The sequence below is a fragment of the Glandiceps talaboti genome, chromosome 10, assembly GCF_964340395.1.
Source record: "Glandiceps talaboti chromosome 10, keGlaTala1.1, whole genome shotgun sequence".
NCBI lineage: Eukaryota > Metazoa > Hemichordata > Enteropneusta > Spengelidae > Glandiceps > Glandiceps talaboti.
Window position 1 is genome coordinate 17,644,466 of NC_135558.1, and position 21,769 is coordinate 17,666,234.

At 37.2% G+C, this 21,769-nt stretch overlaps 2 protein-coding genes across 2 annotated transcripts; one reads left to right on the forward strand and one right to left on the reverse strand.

Moving 5' to 3' along the window:
* Nucleotides 1–653: 653 nt before the first annotated feature.
* Nucleotides 654–6,895, reverse strand: LOC144440948 (protein C10-like). The gene is made up of 3 exons (XM_078130423.1): nt 6,744–6,895; nt 5,466–5,642; nt 654–4,486 (listed from the first exon to the last, which is right to left on the reverse strand). The coding sequence occupies exons 1-3, from the start codon at nt 6,787–6,789 to the stop codon at nt 4,302–4,304; spliced, it is 408 nt and encodes a 135-aa protein (XP_077986549.1). The 5' UTR covers nt 6,790–6,895; the 3' UTR covers nt 654–4,301.
* A 9,170-nt stretch (nt 6,896–16,065) lies between these two features.
* On the forward strand, nt 16,066–20,969 carry LOC144440694 (beta-alanyl-bioamine nonribosomal peptide synthetase ebony-like). Its single transcript, XM_078130078.1, has 5 exons — nt 16,066–16,147; nt 16,345–18,042; nt 18,727–18,915; nt 19,644–20,258; nt 20,761–20,969. Exons 1-5 carry the CDS (start codon nt 16,066–16,068, stop codon nt 20,967–20,969), a joined length of 2,793 nt encoding a protein of 930 aa, XP_077986204.1.
* The last annotated feature ends 800 nt before the right edge of the window (nt 20,970–21,769 follow it).

Sequence of the window (21,769 nt, forward strand, 5' to 3'; positions counted from 1 at the left end):
GGTTTTTATCCCACGACTCCCGGTCACGACTACACAATTGAGATGGAGCGTAAAAACCCCTGGCCCCAGTACACAATGGAGGTTCACGAGTCATACAAGTATCTGGGAAATCCCACTTGCCCACTGTCGTCACGATGAAATTCCCCTTCGTGTACTTCCGGGTTAATGTTTTTTTACGACGCGCCCTCAACGACCATATTGATGATATTCCATTCCTCTTGTTTTGTGATCCCTCTGTATCAACAGCATGTATTCAGACAGATGTACTAGCCTAGACTGGAATCTAGTTGTGTGGGGATCTTTGATTGCAAAAGTCCCACGTCACTGGGTTGTAAGATAAGTACACACAGAAGTGAGACATAACAAATTATAACTTCTAGAAACACCTCAACATCGAGTCAAGTGACAAGATGATACTGATCACATGATATCAAGTCCAGTTCACACATTAATAATGCATATTTTAGTACAGTACAGTTTATTACAATAATGTAGTAAAGCATTTATAAAATCATATTTTTTTTGTTACATAAATAATGACAGACAGCAACGATTTAAAACAACAACACTTTTTAAAAACATATTCCATATCTTTTGATAGTCATCCTTTTTTCGAACAAATATTGATAAATAAAACAGACCCCCCCCCCCCCCCAGAATCAAGAAATATGGACATTATGAAACGATGAAAATAAATACATCACATACATGTGACAGTATAGGGTACTAATATATTGATAGACAGTCGTGATGTACACACTCTTAAACAACTACATTAATTTTATTAACTATATTACATTCTAGATATCATTCCCAATATTTTTCACTGAAGCAAGAAAAATATGAGTAACCTAAGGGGCCTTGTCACTATGAGTCGCTAGACAAGTAGTGAAAAAAACACATTAGGATTACAAATATTTTACTGCTGAATAAAGAAAAGTATTGAGAAATAAAATAATTATGCCTCCTCAAGCATAAGTTTCGAAAAAAAATGGGGAAAATACTGGCGATTTTGAACATTTTGACTCATATTTTGAGCCCTGCAGAACCAGTGATGTAGACACAGGTTATTGTGACATAGAACAACCAGGGTATATAATCCATACTTTCTGTTCAAAGACAATAACTTGGCTTGCGAATGGTATAGATATTATTCCCCTTCGTTCAGCCAAGGAAAATATGAGTGACCTAAGAGATCCTTGTCAATAGTTGCTAGACTAGTACATGTAGTGACAACCTTTAGGTCATGAGCGATTATTTTCTGGTTGAATGAAGAAAAATATATATAACTATACCATCACCAGTAATAATACAAAATCGGGGAATATAATGGAAATTTTGAGCGTTTTGACTCATATTTCGAACACTGCAAAACCAGTGACATAGACACGCGCTGTTGTGGCACAGACGCGCGTTGTCGTGACGTAGAACAACCAGAGTATATATTCCATATTTTTTGTTGAACCTGGCTTGTGCATGTTATATGAGTGTTGTCGACAGAGAGGTCCTGTTATTCTGAAATCTATTGTAAAAATTTCTGACCGAGGATAAAGAAACATGTGTGGAAAATAAATCAGTATCGAAAATCATGGTTCTAAGTGACCATGGTTACAGAATCATTTTGAATCCATATCGAACGTGTAGACGTATGAATTTGTGAATATTCAAGAGCTCATGAATAACAATTGGCGATCATGACTCTCCACACTATACCAGTCCAAAACAAATACACACAAGTACTCGTTTTATCCTAGCACTGTAAATGACCAGAACAATCTCATAAATAAACATTGTCTGTGTACTCCATCTATTGGAAATATTCAAAGAAGAACTGTCAAAACAAATCAAGTCTTCGCCCTTACTAGTGCTGCCTATCAACACATATTCAAAACCACAACTTGGTGTCATACTTGCTAGTATTACCATGGCAACAGGAACAGAAACAGAATGACGCATCCAAGCCTGGTGAGAACTCTGGTGTTCGTTATGACTGTTACTGTGCTGCTAAAGGTGAAATATGCATTCTACAGATTACTTTTATAAAGACAATTTGCCACTTTCGATGAGAGGGGAGGGGAGGAAATGGCTCAAAACAACTGTTCATTTGTCTCACAGCCCTCAAAATCTCCAAGAGCATACCCTAGGCTACACAGGGAACCTTGCACATCCCTGTAACATTCACATACCTAGGATATGGTTGGGTTGTGCACATAGCTGTACCAGCTCAGTGGAGTGATGGGGACTGTACCAGCTGTGTGTACAATATCCCTGTAACAGCTCTGGCCAACACACCAGGTGTAACATACCTAGATTTGACAGATGTGTAACTTGTATGCCAACATCAATGTAACATGGATGTGAAAAATAGCAATGCAGCATAGGATTTTACAACATCCATGTACAAGAGCTTTTTTCCCCACAACCATGTACCAGCTATGTTAGCATAGCTGTAACATAGGTATTTCCCACAGCCATGTACCAGCTATGCTATCATAGCTGTAACAGCGGTATCTCCTACAACCATGTACCAGCTATATATGTGAGCAATGCTAGCCAGATATAAACAAAAGGGTTGCTACTGGGTATTATTCCACCATAGCTGTTACATGTATGTGCACAACTGTGTGCTCGGTATACAGTACACAGCTATGGTACTGGGAATGTGGGATGTGCAAAACAGTCATGGCACAGAGGCGGTATTCCACATCCATGCAACATGATTATTTTTCACAACCATGTACCAGGGCTGTGGAAAAATATACCTTGTAACAGGGCTGTGAGGCACAGAGCTGGTACATAGCTGTGCTCTTCTTCCTAGCACTAGGGCTAGGATGTGCACATCGATGTGCTAGGATGTACAAGGTTCCCTGTGTATAGAGAGTCTCTTGTCATCCAAATAGTTTCACTAAATTGTCTGCATTTTACATTTACTTGGACAAATGGTCTTGTCACTATTATCTGTTGAAGTGAAAGTCAATGTCTGATTTCATATCAAAGTTTTAATTAGAATGTGCTAGTCTAGAGGCTATCTGTGGCCTCAAATCTCAAGATCTCTTCTTAATACATCATCTAGCTTATTGAGAAATGACGAATCAAATGTTTTTCATGCAATTGATTAACCCAAACTGTTAGAATGATGTAAACAATGTATAAATAGTGTCCTGATATGATAAATGTACCATATTTGGGCATAAATGTACCATATTTGGGCATAAATGTACCATATTTGGGCATAAATGTACTACATTTGGGCATTATAACCTGAATAAACACTAACTTATTGTGCAGAGATTAACAAATTATGTTAATGACTGTGCGAGTGGCTTTGTTTAAACTTGGAATTTCATCTCAGGACCTCATAGAGCGAGACATGAGAAGAGATTGGAAATCACAGATACCATTTAGACTACGAATGGTCTGCTGGATTATCACACAGAGAGGGACAAATACGCTATGAAAAGTTACGACAAGGCACAGCGAGTTACTCTACATAATTAGCTCATTTACAGAGTTCTATCCCTACAACATAAACAATTCTGGTTCTGAAATTCTAGTAATAAAAGTAAGTGTTTACTTTAATAGACATGATAAAAGAAAAGTGTGTTTCCGATAACCTGACTGACCCTAGTTTAAAGCCACAAACCCTTATTTTTTACATGCAAAATGGTAAAATGACGATAATTTACTATAGTTTTTCTTGCTAAAGTATCTTTGGTTACTTTTTTTAAAAATCACATTCCAGAGAGAAATGATGTCTTTTCAGCCTATAACAGCACAGTCTGTATATTGGATTTGTCTACTTCTGAATCACATAATTGTCTTCATTTACTTCTTGTACATTTCATCAATTGTTACGGAAGCATTGTGACCAACGAGTATCTTGTCTTTGAGTTGAAGTAATTCAAAAAAATAAAATGTAAAATGAAATAAAATCCTGATCTACTTACCATATTTTCTGAAGTCATGTTATCGGAAATAAACATTTTTTTTTTGCCTTATCATAAAATCTTTGGAGTTATTTATATGTCAATACACATGGTAAAAAGCAAAATCAATATCTTGTACTCGTATGATATATTCAATATTCCAAAGGAGTTTGCATTTTTTTTTCTGACTGATGCAAAATCTATGTAATATCCTACTTTAGGTTAGAATGGAGAGATGTTTGTGTCAAGGTATGAACAACTTTTTCTCTCAGTTCCTCCATAGTAAAACTGTATCATAGATTGTGTTAACAATCCCATGAGGCATTGCTCACACCTGTATCAACTGAGAGATCAAATCTTAGCAAAAGTGTCCAATCAGACAGTAGCTCCCTGAGCACCTGGTCCGTGAGTTGATTCTGAGGGTTGTGATGTGGTCGGTACAAAGCTTGTCATCTGAGGCATGGGTGGTAGGAACTTGGCCTTGACTTGGGCTGCCATCTGAGTAATCTCAGGATCTATATTTTCATACTGGCGTACTAATTGTGCAAATTTGATAGCACCTGGAGAGAGAAAAACAGTCCATTGGTTAAGTATTCTGTACATGTAACTTGTTTTCCAGGGAAATAGTATTTGGCAGCCATCTTGGAAAATGGCCACCATTTTGGATTTTCAAATGTCCAATCAGATGAATTCAAAAAATAACCCAATGGGAATATTTAGGCCAAGTTTCATACTTGTATCATCATTTGAACGTTTCTCCTACAAAATGGCCTTAATCTGCTCCACTAAAAGTGTAGAGACACTCAATTCTAAATTACGATACAATATACCTACTGTTTTGAGTCCATAAACATTCATTCTTACACACCTACTATAAAGCTGGGTGTGTCGGTGCTAAAATATGTAAATGTTTGTACAACAGGGACTGGCAACATCTTAAAGAGTTATGATATACACACCCCGGAACATGTCACCTCAATGTGAATGACACATACCGGGTTCAAATTTGAAGTCTTTAACCTTCTCTAGACTAAAATGTGGTGGCACATCACTAATCCCGACTCCAGTATCGGAATTAACTTGATATATCAGGTTTTTTAAATTCTGATTTCCAGTATCAAACACCTTTAGATTGTTTGTATGTTCAGTTTATTAATTATAACTTAGACCACTATAGTGGTCAGAGATCATAATAATAATAATAATCTTTATTTATACTGGATAGTTCTTTAAGTATATAAACACTTGTCTCCCAAGAAGTCCAGTGAGGGCCAATGCCCATACTTCATGGGTTCACTGTTAATGCAGGAGGAAACTGGAGTACATGGGGGAAACCTGCTCTGTACATTAGAGTCAAACTGAATGACACTCTTCTTACTTACAGCATGGTAAATTTAATCAAACCCTGAATGGGTTCAAACCCTGACTACAGTGGTACATGGTAAGAGGCACATGGTTTAACCACTCAAGTCACCAACAATTACTAAGTTGATTTTCGCACATGTTGTAATTTTATACTCAAATAAATTCTTCACTTACCATCACCATCTGGAGTAAAGCCATATTTTTGTATCACTTCTTGTTGTATTTGTGTTGCCACGGGAAACACTATTTGCATCATCTTCATCATGTCATTGCCTGCATTGTCTTTAGCTTCTTCCATCCGTGTCTCATTGTCTGGTAGTTCAAACGCTGCCACAACATCTCTGAGGACGGCTGTAAAAAAATTAAAAAGAAGTATTTTGACTAAATATATCATCAAAAGATATATTTTTGTTAAAAAGGCAACAAATGAAATCTAACTCAGTTTCTCAAGTGTTCATCTCAGTTCTGCATCAAAATAATGCTATTGTCAAATACTACTGAGTTTTACCCGTCCGTCCCCCCCCCCCACCCACCCACCCACACACCCACCCACCAACCAGACACAGGTTCCAAAGTATAAACAAACAATCTTGCATACTCTTTTATTGCAGAAATGCACAATAAAAGCTCACAACTGTGATCTGTGGAGAACTATGCTAACACAGTATGAGAGAACATCTAAAACAGCTGTTCCATTCTGGTAAGGACATAAATGTATATGATATGTATGAATGTATTCATTTTCAGAGAACAGTTTCATTCACTGTCAGATGATACAAAGCCTGATTATGGCACTTGTACATGGTACTCCGTTTATCTGTCCATGGGTGTATTATAGGGGAGATCTGTCATACCATGGATGTATATTAAGGGACATATACCTCCATGGTCATATGTACTACCTAGCTGCAATAATTGTAGCGTTTGCTGTGATTTTGATTCCGCTGTTTAACCCGAATCAAACGAAAAAGCCCTCAACATCACAGCAAACGCTACAATTATTGCAGCTACATACCACCATGTGTTATGAGAGACTGACGGAGTACCACAAGTGCCGTACACAGACTACAAACCGGGTTTCTCCTAGGTAGTTTAACCCTATCCCTATCCCTAGTCCAACCTTCAACTCCCTACCTAGCTGAAGATTTGAATGCAAAATTCTGTTGACAGTCAGCTGTTCACCACTTTTTTGTTTGGAAGGTTCAAACCAATCCTAGCTCCCTAGCTTGAATACAAATGTGTATCTATGCTACTGTACCATCAGGCAACTGTTCCACATTATTACCCATTCATTTACTATTCTCAATAGTACATTCCCCATTCATGGAGGTACAATGATCCACGATACTAGCACAGAATCAATCGAAACAATTGCTAATCGTAAGCTACAATCGTCGACAGTGGAACAGTTCTGTGTTCATCATCACTTCAAAACCGCCAGACTTTTCTTACCTCGTAACTGTTCTTGCGAGAGACTAGGCTGCAGAACTTGTGCCATGAATAGGTACCTGGATATTTCACTCGATATTAGAAAATTTCGAAAAATCACTCAATATCTATCACTTCTAATCGACTTCGAATGCATCCATCAACATTTGCTGTGCGGTAATAAACAGTTAATACTTCCGGTGACCTGACTGACCCCGCTATCACCAAACTCCCTAGGTAAACAGAAAATATTAAATCTCCGTTATCCTCATCACACTGCAATAATTTGTTATAATATGTTGTCCTAGACGTCGTAATAATTATTACAGTTTAATATTCTGGTGAACTCTGGTTACTTCTGTTACTGTGCAACACACCTTGTGGTTATTTTATCGCGCACAGGTCAGTGTGGTATTGATGTCCTGTTGAATGTTAAAACAGTAAATAGTAATTCGTTACATTTCATATATATATATATATATATATATATATATATATATATATATATATATATATATATATATATATATATATATATATATATATATATATATATATATATATATATATATATATATATATATATATATATAATTATTCATTCAGGGCTAGGTACATCCATTCATTCATTCATTCATTCATTCATTCATTCATTCATTCATTCATTCATCCATCCATCCATCCATCCACCTGTTCATTCATTCATCCTTTCAAATTTGTTCAATCATCCGTTCAAATTCATTCAATCATTCACTTTATGTCCGTTTTCTCATATTCATTTAGTCGTTTTTCCATTCATTCATTCATTCTGTGAATAATCGTTTTGTAAAGTACCTAGACAAGTTTAATATTTTGTATGAGCACCAATATGGGTTCAGAGAAAAACACAGTTGTCGAGTTTCCCTTTTAAGTCTGATCCAGTGTCTGCTTGATCAATTAGATGATGGCGCTGCATCTTTTGGCATGTTTATTGACTTCGCCAAGGCTTTTGATACTGTGAACCATGACATTTTAATATCAAAACTTCAACATTATGGTATTAGAGGGTTACCATCACAGTGGTTCACAAGTTACTTACAATCCAGGAGTCAATATGTTAGCATTGGCAACACTGAATCAAAGAAACAATATATTAAATGTGGTGTACCTCAAGGGTCGATCCTTGGCCCGATTCTCTTTCTAATCTATATAAATGACATTCCAAATTATTCTTCAGACTTTTTCAATTTTAGGCTGTATGCCGATGACTCTAACCTATTTCATGCTATGCGTATATCAAATTTACATTACCTTGATACTATTAATTCAGAATTTTCAAAAGTGATTCAGTGGTGTGATGTGAATAAATTGACCATCAATGCAGCAAAGACAGTTTACATGCTCATTGGGGGAAAACAAATAGTCAGGAACGATGAGGGCAGTGTTTATCTTAAGGGCGTTAAACTGAATGAAGTTGATTGTACATCTTTTATTGGGGTTCTAATGGACAATCAGTTAAAATGGAAAAGTCACATTATGGGTGTAAAAAAGAAAATCTGTAGGTTGACTGGAATCTTCTACAAATTAAGATATATTGTTCCACAATCCACATTATTAATGCTGTATAATACTTTCATCTTACCTCACATTTCATTTGGCTTAGAGGTATGGGGAAGTACGTTTAAATCATTTCTAAATGATATTTTTGTTATTCAAAAACGGATTGTACGCATTATTTCAGGCAACAAATATAATTCCTACAGTGCCCCTTTATTCAAAAAACTCAAGATTCTCAATATATACAATCAATTCAAGCTACAGGTCGCAATTTTCGTACATGACGCACTTCACGACAGACTCCCATCGCATTTTAAATCGTATTTTACCCATTTAGAACATGTTTATGGAACTCGTTCAAAAGATCGAAATATACTTCACCCCCCTAAATTCAAGAGTAGATTAGGTCAAACATCCATCAAATTTGTTGGTCCCATGGTGTGGAACAGTATTCCAGAACACATTAAAGATATCCATTCAAGAAACAGGTTTAAACTCGATTTCAAGGACTACTTGTTGTTAAATTCATAATTTGTCTTTACATTGATCACTATGTATATGTATATATTCTGTTGGTGTATTGGATTTATACTTTTGTATGCGTTTCTTTCTTTCGCTGTGTTTTTGTTTTCATTTTTCTTACTCAGTGTGTTTTTCATGAACTGCGTTTAAAATAGGAACACGTCAAATAACTGATTTTGTAAAAAAATAATATAAATATTGTAACGAGGCTGAACTCGATTAGTTGCTTGACCAACTATTTTCAGTCTTTTTCTCTACAGTACAATGTATATAAAAAACTGCTATGTATTATTATCATTAATTTGAGAATAAATTATTATTATTATTATTATTCATCCATTCATTCATTCATCCATCCATCCATCAATCCATTCATTCATTCATTCCTACATTTATTCATTCATTCATTTATTAATTCATTCATTCATTCACCCACTCACTCACTCACTCATTCATTCATTCATTCATTCATTCATTCATTCATTCATTCATTCATTCATTCCTCCCTCCCCCTCACTCATTCCTCCCTCAATCACACACACACTCCCACACTCACTAACTCACTCATTCCCTCCCCCTCACCCACTCACACTCACTCATTTCCTCCCTCCCTCACCCATTCATTCCTCCCTCCTTCCCTCACTCACTCACTCCCTCACTCACTCACTCACTCACTCACTCACTCACTCACTCATGATCATACATACCAATTCTTTTATTCTTTCAATTGTTTCTTGTACGCTGAGCTATGATGCACACTGACTTGGTGTGATTTGTAACAGCGTACAAATTAACGTCTATTTGTTTTCGTACCCTAACGTTTAGTTACCATGGTTACGTTCCGTCCGAAATGTAACGAATAATGAACTTTGAATGGGGTGTGATTGACTGCAAATGTCTAAATTAAACAATAATAATACTTTATTTCCACTAGATTAAAATTATACAACTCAAACAATACAAATTGAGTGAACAACAAAATACCACTGATGAGCAGACGTGGAAATGAGGACAAAAACAAGTTGACAAAACCACGAATCGGAGTTTGACCTCACAATGAAGAACATTAGACAATAATATATGCAAATTTACAGAAAGAGAAACTTACAAATAATAATGAAAAAAGACCCTGATAAAAAACTTATGATGATAATTAAATGTGTGATAATAAATATTAAAAGGTAACCCACAATGTTCGTTAGACCATGAAGATAAATTATATATTACTGTACAAGATCCATTGCTAGGCTAGCTAGACATACTAGTCATATACGTGACAGGTGGATATATGTCTGGTAGAGCATCGTGTTGCACTATCATGTACATGTGAATGTGAGGGTATTTGCATGATAAAAAAGCCATGACTATATATAGCTATGGACAGTAAAAGCCGACGCTCTATTGCACCCATTCTCCGCATTCACTGCTGTCTGTACATGCCTTCGAATATATAACACACAAACAACAGACTTGGTAGTCTTTTGTACCCTTCAAAACCGAGAGTTGAATGATCATTGGAAAGTCAAGGTAATCTTGCAATTTTTCGTGATTTTACGTGTACAATATATGTTAATTATTATTATTTTATAACAGACAGTTCACGAGCGAATTTCTGAGCCCATCTACGTCACTGGAGTGTTTCTATATCTGCATGTGGTTCATGGCCTTCATTTTATGCAATTTTAATTTTGACTGGCAAGTAAAAACTTGCTGTAGTTCAAGAGCCCTAAATGTGGGGATAGTGCAAAGAAAATATGACTGCAATTGACCCATATGGAATGTAATTAGTATACTACTTCAGTCATGATAAACCCTACGCCATGAGCTGTACATGTACAGACCAACACCGTGAATTACAATGCCGGTCGCATTAAAATATTAGATAACTGCTTATAAAAGTCGCTGCCAAGGTACCGCTAAGAGTTTTACGCCGCACGCGGAACATTTGTGATAGAAGGTCCATTTACCGTTCTATTTTCTAAGTACAGTCCCTCTGTCACAGAGAGACGTGTTCGAAGTCAAACTGACTAAATAATCAGTTATGTTAGAAACAACGAAAATGTATTATATCACATCTGTGCAGGTGAGAGCCACTCGTCATAATAGTCGTTTTTTTTTCAAACGAGGGAAGCCTAGCGCCTCAGCAATATCGATCTATGATATACACGGTCGATATTAGCTAGCACCATCAATAACCCTCGTCTGTACACACACTACAGAATCATGAATGGTGATGAATATACTAATGGAATGCCAAGCATCACTTGAGAAGACTCGAGTCTCTCAGCACAGTATCAATTTTAGAACTAAATGGACACAATTTATGATGCACCACCAGACCACAAATCACCTTTACTGGTGTAAACACCCTGTTACCGCGTACATTGAAACTACAATATCTTACTGAACATAAAATGAAGGCTGTTGTAATTTGACCTTTGTCGGCCACGTTTCACAGTACGGTGTAGCTATCCAACACCTGGGGCCTCCACGCTAACACATCTGATTTCAAAATGGAAACCATAATATTTATGTAATACCTTTTAGTACGGAATTAACATATAATCATAATAATCTAGGTCTCAAATTAAGCATGAATTTTATTTACAGACACCTATATTCTGAAACACAAAGTGAATTAATTCGAATGTAACCACAAATTCTTGTGGCTTTGCAATCCATGATGGCTAAATTTTCTATCTCTACACCCCCCCCCCTTCCCCAAATATGCAGGAAAAAACTACAATAAAGTCGATATGAAACACAGGAACCGCATCAGACGTGACTGTATATGGTGACTTCGATGAATTGTATGGAGATTGTTAATTGAAGCAACTACCATTTTGCATGGAGACTGCAATTTCTGAAAGGGGATCAAAGGTCACAACGTAGCTTACTATCATATCATAATGTGTCAGGAGATGCTGTTATATCATAATATGAAATTCTACGCACATCTTTAAAAACAAATGAAAATTAAAAGAAAGAGAGCGAGCGAGCGGAAAGTGAGTAAAAAATACATATCCTGGTGTAGTAGTACACAAGAAACTGAAAAATACATGAGTGAAAAGAAAACAGAACGAGCAGTTATGCAAACTGACCACCGACAAAAAGAAACCTCACAGACGGTCGAGCAAGTTCAATAATCTCATATTCTCCAGAATTGCTTCCAAATAAGTTAGTTGGGAATATTGTATACCCAGATTGGATAAATAAGTTAGTTGGGAATATTTTATACCCTGATTGGATATAATTATCCAGATTGGGAAATATGCCTGACTGTAATTAAGTTAAGTACGTATTATTGGTTGAAAGTTATATTTAATAAGTTACAGATCGTGCAACTTTGATTTCGCCCTTTCCTACCATCAGAGCTCACTGAGCTCCCCAGCTCAGAAAAGAAAGACAATTTTACCCTGAAGACGACCTTCCATGTACATAGTAGTAGTAGTAGTAGTAGTAGTAGTAGTAGTAGTAGTAGTAGTAGTAGTAGTAGTAGTGGTGGTGGTGGTTGATAGTGACTTGTGACAGTTTACAATTATATAGATCTATAGGAACACATAAGGAGAAACATTTGCACCTTTGGGCTTGTAAGTCAAACTTTTCCAAAACATCAAATAAGCAGTACAGTTGTCTAGTACTAAAGAAATAATTTAAGTTTTTATCACAACAATGCAAATATCTACAAAATAAATTATACATTACTTATATATATATATATTATCGTTCTCTTCTTTTGCTGAAGGTACTTTCAATAAATTTTGCTAGTGGTCGAATGCAAATATTTAAAAGGAATATAAAAAAACCGTCTGGTCAGAACTTAAATTTATGAAAGCGTCATCTCTTCGCTAATTAATTCAAATATAACATTTCTGAGATCATCGCAAAGTTCACATTCTCACAACATATTACTAATGGGTTTTGCATTTTCTACTTCTCCTGAGTTCCAATGGATGCACAATCGATTGGACAAGGCGTACATTCACTAAAACGATCAACTTCAATAAAAGTTACATTACAGTTAAAGTTTTACAAATAGTACAATAAAGCGGTGCAATACAATTTTATCGATTTCTGCTATCATTTAATAAATAAAGTTACAGTATGGGGATACTAAAATGACAACAACAGCCTTAGACTGAGGGAAGAAATAAAATAAAGATTTTAGATTTTTTATACACTATAATAGTGCGATGTCCCAATACATTATATCTGTAGAGTGCGCATACTATCTAGAGACGGTCGGGTTGCCTTCATGTCGTGGAACACACTATTTCTAAGTCTGGTTCCATGCCCGTGATTCTATATGCAGCTCAACACATACATGTACACATACGAATTGAAATCAAGAGAATATGTTCCCTAAAGTATTTTAAGTGGTAAACGTTTGAGCATTGTGTGTATTCAACACTTCTAAACGGGCCTGACTTTCCAGTTCAATAGATTGGTTGACTAGTATGCCCTGGAGAGAAATCTTTGTTTGACCCCCCAATGATGTAATAAAAGTATTCAAGGACATCAATTCTTTCATACTGTACCACATTTGGTAAACAAACATATAACCTGACCAGAAATAACACACGCCCTCTATATCTTTCTATGTTATGTGACCTGTTTTTTGTTTTACTTCTCTGTCTGTCTGTACTGTCTGTCTGTCAATCTACATGCCTGTCTCTGTCTGTCTGCTTCTCTCTCTCTCTCTCTCTCTCTCTCTCTCTCTCTCTCTCTCTCTCTCTCTCTCTCTCTCTCTCTCTCTCTCTCTCTCTCTCTCTCTCTCTCTCTCTCTCTCTCTCTCTCTCTCTCTCATACAAATCCCCAAGGTTCTAAAATTCACATCTATGTGTTACCCCTGCATACGTCATCAGTCTTTAATCAATCGTTCGTCTAGGCCTGACGTTAGAACGAACTGAACAATTACTAGATCAACACAAAGATAAAAATACAAATGCAATGTGAAACAAAGTTTCGAAAAATTATACGCTTTATGTTTTCAACTTGTAAGTAAGCGATTTGACGTTGTCATGGTTTTGTTTGAAATTCACGATTTTCGGAATTCACTCGATTGCGAAAGGTCACGTGGACATGCACGGTTGTTATTTGATTGGTTGGAACATAGGTATTGCGCTCCTGGTGGTGTGTACGTATACATGGTATGGGTTTCCCCTCTCTATAGTGGTCTAAGACTGTACACAATAACTTAGAACATAGCAAACCTTGACATTTCCTCACTTCCACTTATTGCGCTTGAAAACAAAAACCGCAGAGATAGCGACTAAAATACGCTTGAGTACATGAACACACTGTACAAGAAGTCTGATGACTAGTAAAAAGAAATACTCTTTGAGATCTAGCTGACATGTGAAGACTGTAAAATTGCAAAATTTCCAAGTAGCAAAAATAATTTTCCAGGGTAATTTTCCACTCAGTGACACGACACTGACTGAAAGCCCATATTTGTTGTATGCTAGGGAGACGAATCATTCTAACTCCCTAGCTTGGAGATAATCATAAATATGTATGTATATATTGTACAATCGGCCCACTGTTCTCCATTCTTGCCGACTGATGAAGCACATCGGTCACACGATAGTGACAATCATTTTGAGTTAAACGGATAAACAAAAGTCTTGGGTATTCAAACGGATGAGGGACTTTACTGACATGCACTTATCATTCGAGACAACCATTGAACAGTGCGATTGATTGTTAGAGAGACTTGTGTACTTCGAATTCCTATTTATAGAACAGGTCTTGCTTTCCATTCAATAAAAACACCTGATTTTTAGAACATTTAACTTCGCTTTCACAACCATTTTCACATATGCAATTCGACGAATGTTTGGTCAAAGACGGTGTTGATAAAGCATTACTCTTTCTCAAGAAACCTCGTCCCCAATTTCATATCTGATCAAAATATGAATGATGGTTATACAAATATTCAACTTTATGATATGTGTCATGTTCGGTATATATCAAAACTTGTCTGATAAGTTATTCGATCATATATAGTCGACGCCACAGAATTTTGACATTTATTTCGTTGCAGCAAACTTATTCAATAGACGGTGATGTCTCCTTTGTTATAAAGTTACCCTGAACATATGGAAAATCGACATTGCTATGTGAAAAATACTTGGGTTTGTTTAGTGAATTCGTACTCGGTGAGCAATTCATCGAATCACGATGGTGTTGCGAGAAGAATTGCAGAGCAATATTGACTCACCTTTCACCGATCCAGTTAGAACTTAAGATGTCTACAATACACCTGTTGTGTAGTCACTATACATTGAAACCTTACACACAGTAATTGGGATTTCATCTGTAGCTAGCATAAAGTCCCATAACCAAGAAATGCTCAATAGAGATATCCATCAAACCATTCGTCATGGTTCCGAGCAGCGGAAATTAACGAAATTGGCCGCAAATACGCACATTTTTACATCTTCCGTTTGTATTTGATAAGTATATTATTCTCATACTAATATAATTTGAGCTAATAAATGCGGTGCACAGTTTACATGTGTGTGTGTGTGTGTGTGTGTGTGTGTGTGTGTGTGTGTGTGTGTGTGTGTGTGTGTGTGTGTGTGTGTGTGACCGCATTTACCGTCACGGTGTCTGAATATTGAGAACACCAAATTAAATTGAATAAAATCTTTCACGGTGTAATCCCGACACGTCAAGTCGAGCGTAAATGAATTAAAGTAACTATTCACTCCGAACAGTGACTGACATGCGCAGTAAAATGTATTCATTGACTTTTTTGCAATAAATTGAATCTAATAACCCTTGCTCGGTCATTTAAAGATCTCACAAGTATGCTTGCAGTATATACGGTGATGACCACGAACGTTGATTCTGTATGTTTACCTACTTACTAAACAGAGTCTTAGCTGAGTGAGAACCGGACAACAGATCCATAGACGAGTGATTCGCTGACATCGCTTTCATATGTTAAACACGGTGGAAACCAGCGAATGTCTCGTTTTGTCCCTTTGCAAAAAGTCCAGTTTTCTGAAAAGAAATCGCGAAAACATCGGTGTAATGAGTTACAATTGTTATTCCAATCTGATTCATTAACACTTTGTGTGTCGTTTGTTTGTTCAGTGGCTCTTCACCTGTTACGTTAACCAAGATAACAATGTTATTCAGCAAACTTGCCAAGTGGTATTTAAGCGTTCGCTTCGTTACGCCTACATTCCTGGGTGCTGTACACCTTGACACAATTTATTAGCAAAGCCGGTGTTTTTCACGCGACTTTGGAACCAAGGGCTCGCTGTGCAAAAAAAAAATGGACGGGTTTCGGGACTTTCGACTTCTCTACAATGCGTATACACCAGGAAGAAAGTTTGTCTTCTCCCGGAGCAACAGAAGTAAGTATCGTATGCATTTCGCGGTTTACGTTTTTCGATACTTTAAGTCGCCAACATTATCTTGTAATGTTGTTGTAACGGTTTACATACATGGGCTCAACCAACAGGAAAAACATAACGGAGCGAATTTGGGTCAAGTAGCTAGATCGAAGAGACTCCCAACTTTACATTCACATTTCTGAATTTTTTTTCAACAGAAAATATGTCACACATTGATAGCAAGGACCTCGATAGTGTGAGTATCCTACAGGGCCCAAAGGTACCATTTCCCTATGGTCTTCCTGCAGACACCGTCCATCGGGTTTTGGAACACCTGGTAAAACACGATGAATCAACCAGTGAGAAGACTGCTTTAATATATGAAGGAAAGAAGACCACATACGGTGAATTAAATAGACAGGCAAGTGCATTGGCTCGTGTCATTAAAGATCGACTGAAGATATCCAACCAGGGTGACCATGGACCGGTGTGTATTGGTTTACACCTTGACCCCAGTGATACCATCATAAAACTGGTATTTGCAGTTCTTAAACTCGGTGCTGCTTATCTACCACTTGACCCGGCTTATCCTTTGAAACGTCTCCAATATACCATATCAAACTCTACTCCATGTTGTGTGATCACTGCTAATAAAGAGAGTCAATTGGTGGAGATGGTATCCGACCTGCCAGAAGCAGACAGACCAATGGTCTTAATGGTAGATGATTTGCTGATAAACATGGAAGCCTTTCCTGACAATGATCTTGATGAATCAGAGCAAATAATCAATGGTCGTGTTGACTCCAGCACTCTTGCCTGTATCCTGTATACCTCTGGATCAACTGGTCTCCCCAAAGGTGTGCGACTACTTCACCGATCAATCGTTCATCGATCTAGTGGACTGTGGAGTTCCTTTCCAATCACTGAAGCCGATGTTTCCTGTTGGCAGTCATCTCTATGTTTTGTGGATTCGGTGACAGAAATCTTCGGCTTTCTTTTACGTGGACTAACGGTTGTCATCGCATCAGCCGACAAAGCCATCAACCCCGAGAAAATGATCGCAATTCTAGACGAAAATAAGGTAACATGGATGTTACTTGTACCAACACTCTTGCACACCATCTTAACAGTTTTGAAGAAACGGTCGGACGAGGAAAGAAAAAACTCCCTACAGTCTGTTCAAACATTTGCCTGCGCCGGAGAAGAACTCAGTCCTCGACTTGCCAGAGATTTCGTTGCCCTTTTACCCAAGAGTAAGCTGGCCAATATCTGGGGTATGACAGAAACAGGTGGAGACGTTACATATTTTTTTCTAGAAAATGACCAAATGGGAAAGAAGAAACAAGTCAGTATTGGTGTACCCATACAGAACACCAACATATATCTACTAGATGACAACATGATGCCAGTACCAATTGGTGAAACAGGAACCTGTTATGTGAGTGGACCAAACATTTCTGATGGTTACTTGGTAGCTGCTGGAAAGTCTGGGAACACATCGAGGGCAACGGATCAAAAAGAAAGTTTCACATCGAATCCTTTTGATTTGAACGATGAACATAATACGTTGTTTAACACGGGAGATTACATGAGATTGGTGCGTGACAAGACAACTAATGAACTACAGTTGATGTTTGAAGGACGACGTGACACTTTGGTCAAATATCACGGATTCCGAATTGACTTGAGTGAAATCGAAAGTGCTATGAGTGACATACCATATTTTGAACGCGTGGTGGTGCTGTTTCACCAAAAACGGCGAGATGATGACCAGACATTGGTTGCATACTATAAAACACTGGATGATGTACCTGACTGTACATCGGACTCTGTTATCAAGTATTTGGGTTCTGTGCTCCCTGACTACATGATACCCAAAGTTGTTTGTGTGGATGAGTTCCCGACATTACCCAATGGTAAGTAACCTGTTATAACCTGCTGGGACCGTGTGGCTGTTAGTTTAGTACACAGTCATTGGTTTGTACGTTGATTGGTCAAAGTTTGTTCAAGGAACGAAGAAGTAGTTTCCTTTCCAGCAATGGAATCATGTGAATCTTACACTTCGATATGGATATTGTGTGATGATAGATTGTTGTCGGTATGACTAGCTGATATCTAAGGGGCGTTTGTTCTTTTATCAAGATAGATAGATAGATAGATAGATAAATAGATAGATAGATAGAGATAGATAGATAGATAGATAGATAGATAGATAGATAGATAGATAGATAGATAGATAGATAGATAGATAGATAGATAGATAGATAGATAGATAGATAGATAGATAGATAGGGAAGTGTATATGGCTAACTGAATGAATCGGTTGAAAGATGGTGATGAAAAATGATTGCATGCATGATGAGGAAAGAGTATCGGGATCGATTGTTATCAAAGTTGTTTATTTGTCTCTGTGTGTGTGTTTGTTTGTTTGTTAGTTTGTTTGTTAATCATTTATCATGTGATTGATATGCCAGTCGCAAAGGTGAATGAATTGATATAAACTATCACATACGGAAGCATATTTTTTTCACAATGTCATTGCAAATATGTTCTGGCTTTCCCAACAATAATAGTTTGCAATATACTTGCTTCGTACCTAGGAAAGACCAACAATGATACCCTCAAGCAAAGTATAAGCACCAAGAGTCTAAACGGAAGTTATGCTACGTCATCAGAAGAGAGTTCGCCACATGCGTGTGTTATCAGAGATGCCGTGGGTCGTACACTTGATGTACCATTTAAAGACATTTCATTGATGCACAACTTCTTTCAAATTGGCGGGAACTCAAGTAAGTTTATATCTGTTAGAGGAGAATACATTTTCGTATTCTAATCCAAATGGAATCGTGGTCAACATGAGGTAAGGGGTGACTACCAGGTTACATTTCAGGTCATGTATGTAAGTATGTATGTATGTATGTATGGATGGATGGATGGATGGATGGATGGATGGATGGACGGACGGACGGACGGACGTGTGTGTGTGTGTGTGTGTGTGTGTGTATGTGTATGTATGTATGTATGTATGTATGTATGTACGTATGTACGTATGTACGTATGGATGTATGGATGGATGGATGGGTGGGTGGATGGATGTATGTCTGTGTGTGTATGTATGTATGTATGTATGTATGTATGTATGTATGTATGTATGTATGTACGTACATATATGTATTTATGTATGTATGTATGTATGTATGTATGTATGTATGTGTTACGTCAAGGCTTTCTTTAATAAATTTTAAAAGAAAGCTTCGACTGTCGTGTTGTGCCTTATTCCATTTAACAAACGAAGCAACTCAAATACAAATACTCTGTTAAAATTATTACATACAATTTAGCAACGTCCTTTCCTACAGAGGTGTTTCCCTTTAAAAATAACATTTTTATACTTTCTTTAAATTATGATGGTTTTAACAGACAAACTACAGGTGACACGTAAACTATTTTCATGTGGGACACATGTTATTACAAGCTGCACGTTAACACAACATTTTCCTTTCCTCGTCACTTGCAGTGAATGCCATTGAAGCTATTATGAGAATCAGAGAGAATGGCCTTGAACTTGATATCGAAGACTTCTTCTCCTCCAAGACGCTTGGAGACCTATTGAAAATCACGCTAACCGAATCCAAACAAGCGAAGAAGCCGTTCATTGTCGACGAAGACGTCAGTGTTCCAGGATACCAAATCGTGCTCGTGAACGAGGCCACGGATGAAGAATTCGAGATTGGTTGCCTGATGGGTGCAGAAGGCTTCGCGTGTAGTGAACCAGCAACGAGGGCTTTGGAAATACCTCTGGAAGTAAAAATAGAAGCGTTCTTTTCTGGTATAAAGTCACTGGCCAAAGAAAACGCAGATATCTCGTTTTTCGTTCGACGGCAAAGTGATAACAAAATAGTCGCCGTGTGTGTGAATCGAGATATGTATGATTATGTGAATCATGATCTTGATGCCATCAAAGATTTCCAGATGAGAGTGCTTTTCACCAAATGGAGTGAGATCGACCGTTTGCTGATCGAGACACTGGATGTCAGAGAACCAAAACAATGGTGTTTTATGAATCTAACAGCTGTTGACGAGGAAGAAGATGTATCGATGAAGGCCAGTTTACAGAAATTACTGGAAATAGGTAAGGTTTTTTTTTCTAAACCAAAGATTGTATTATGTTGTCGTTGGTGGCGCTCAAATTCCTGCTTCCATCATATGAGCGCCACCAGTGACTGATTTGTGAGAGTCTCGTCCATCTAGCATTCCCATTATCATTATGCTGAAAATCACAAACAGAATTATTATCATTGATGAATTCTCAAATTTTAATAAATGTATAATTGTTTAGTGAAGAATGTAAACACATACATAGGAATATTACATCAGCATTTGTTTACCTTGTGTGATATTTTAATCGAAGCCTTTAGCGTGTTTCAGAAACTTGTAATAGTTGAGTTTTGAGGAGAACATTATGTTTGCTTTGTCATGAACATTTCAATAACGGTATTCATACTAAAAATCAAATTTCAGAAACGGAACGTACTGTAAGGAAGGCAGATATAGAGAAGTATGATTTTGTTTATCAAAAAAAATGCGACACAAAACAACGCCCCATCAGTGATGTCGTTCGTTTTATTTTTCAGAGAAAATCAAAGTGGCTCGTTGCTATGGTTTCAGGGGATGCTGTGGATCCTATTCAAATCCTGTGAGTATTGCAATGGCAAGAGAAGTTGGTCACGTGGAAGAAGCCTCATCCGGGTACATACGTGACTATGAATACGACGGCAAGAAGTACTTTGCTAAAATTCAGCCACCTGACACCAAAATACGAGTAATGGCAAGGTATCTCTAGCCTGGTGACGTCAGTATGCGGGGAAACAGAAGAAGAACACATACAGTGTTATGATATCAAGTGACGTCATTCGACACACAAAAGCTTATGGAGATAGTGACCCCCTCCCCTGCTACTGCAATGCCATCGTCGTCAAATAAAGGTACCCTTTTACGGCAATAGTCGAACGATTGATTGCGGAATTTGTATATCTGGCTCGCGAGAACACTGCAGTGCACGACCTGTCAAATATTGATCATTATTTCGCCTTCTAGTGGTGGTTATGAAGCTTTCTTTACATACACAGGTAGTGATTCCATAAGTCATAGAATAGTGTAATTAATTGCAGTTCAAACGGGGTTACCTTGGCATTTCTCTCATATGGGACTTGCCATTTATTTACAAACTCAGATAACTTCATATCAAAATAAACAGTTATGGATGTGCCATGCACATTGGGGATGTAGAAATAGACACGTTTCCATGTTGATTATCAGTTGAAAAGTAATCAATTGAAGCCATTAAAATAATCAAGACTTTGTACATGTGTAATTGGTTCTGAAAATGTCGGTTTCTACTGCTCAGTAAACGATTTGCAATGCCTTCACTTTTCAATATGATGAGATCAAAGGATCCTGCTGTATATGTGTGAGTGGTGTTTTTGTTATTGTTAGTCTAGGGATAGGTATCTATCTTGGTGCTAAACAAATTTGAAATCTAAAAGCAATATTAAAAATAAATATAAGTTCATAGATAAGGCTAGTACTATTAATGAAGCGAAACTCGGATGTACTAACGTTTAAGCAAATCTCGTTCACGTC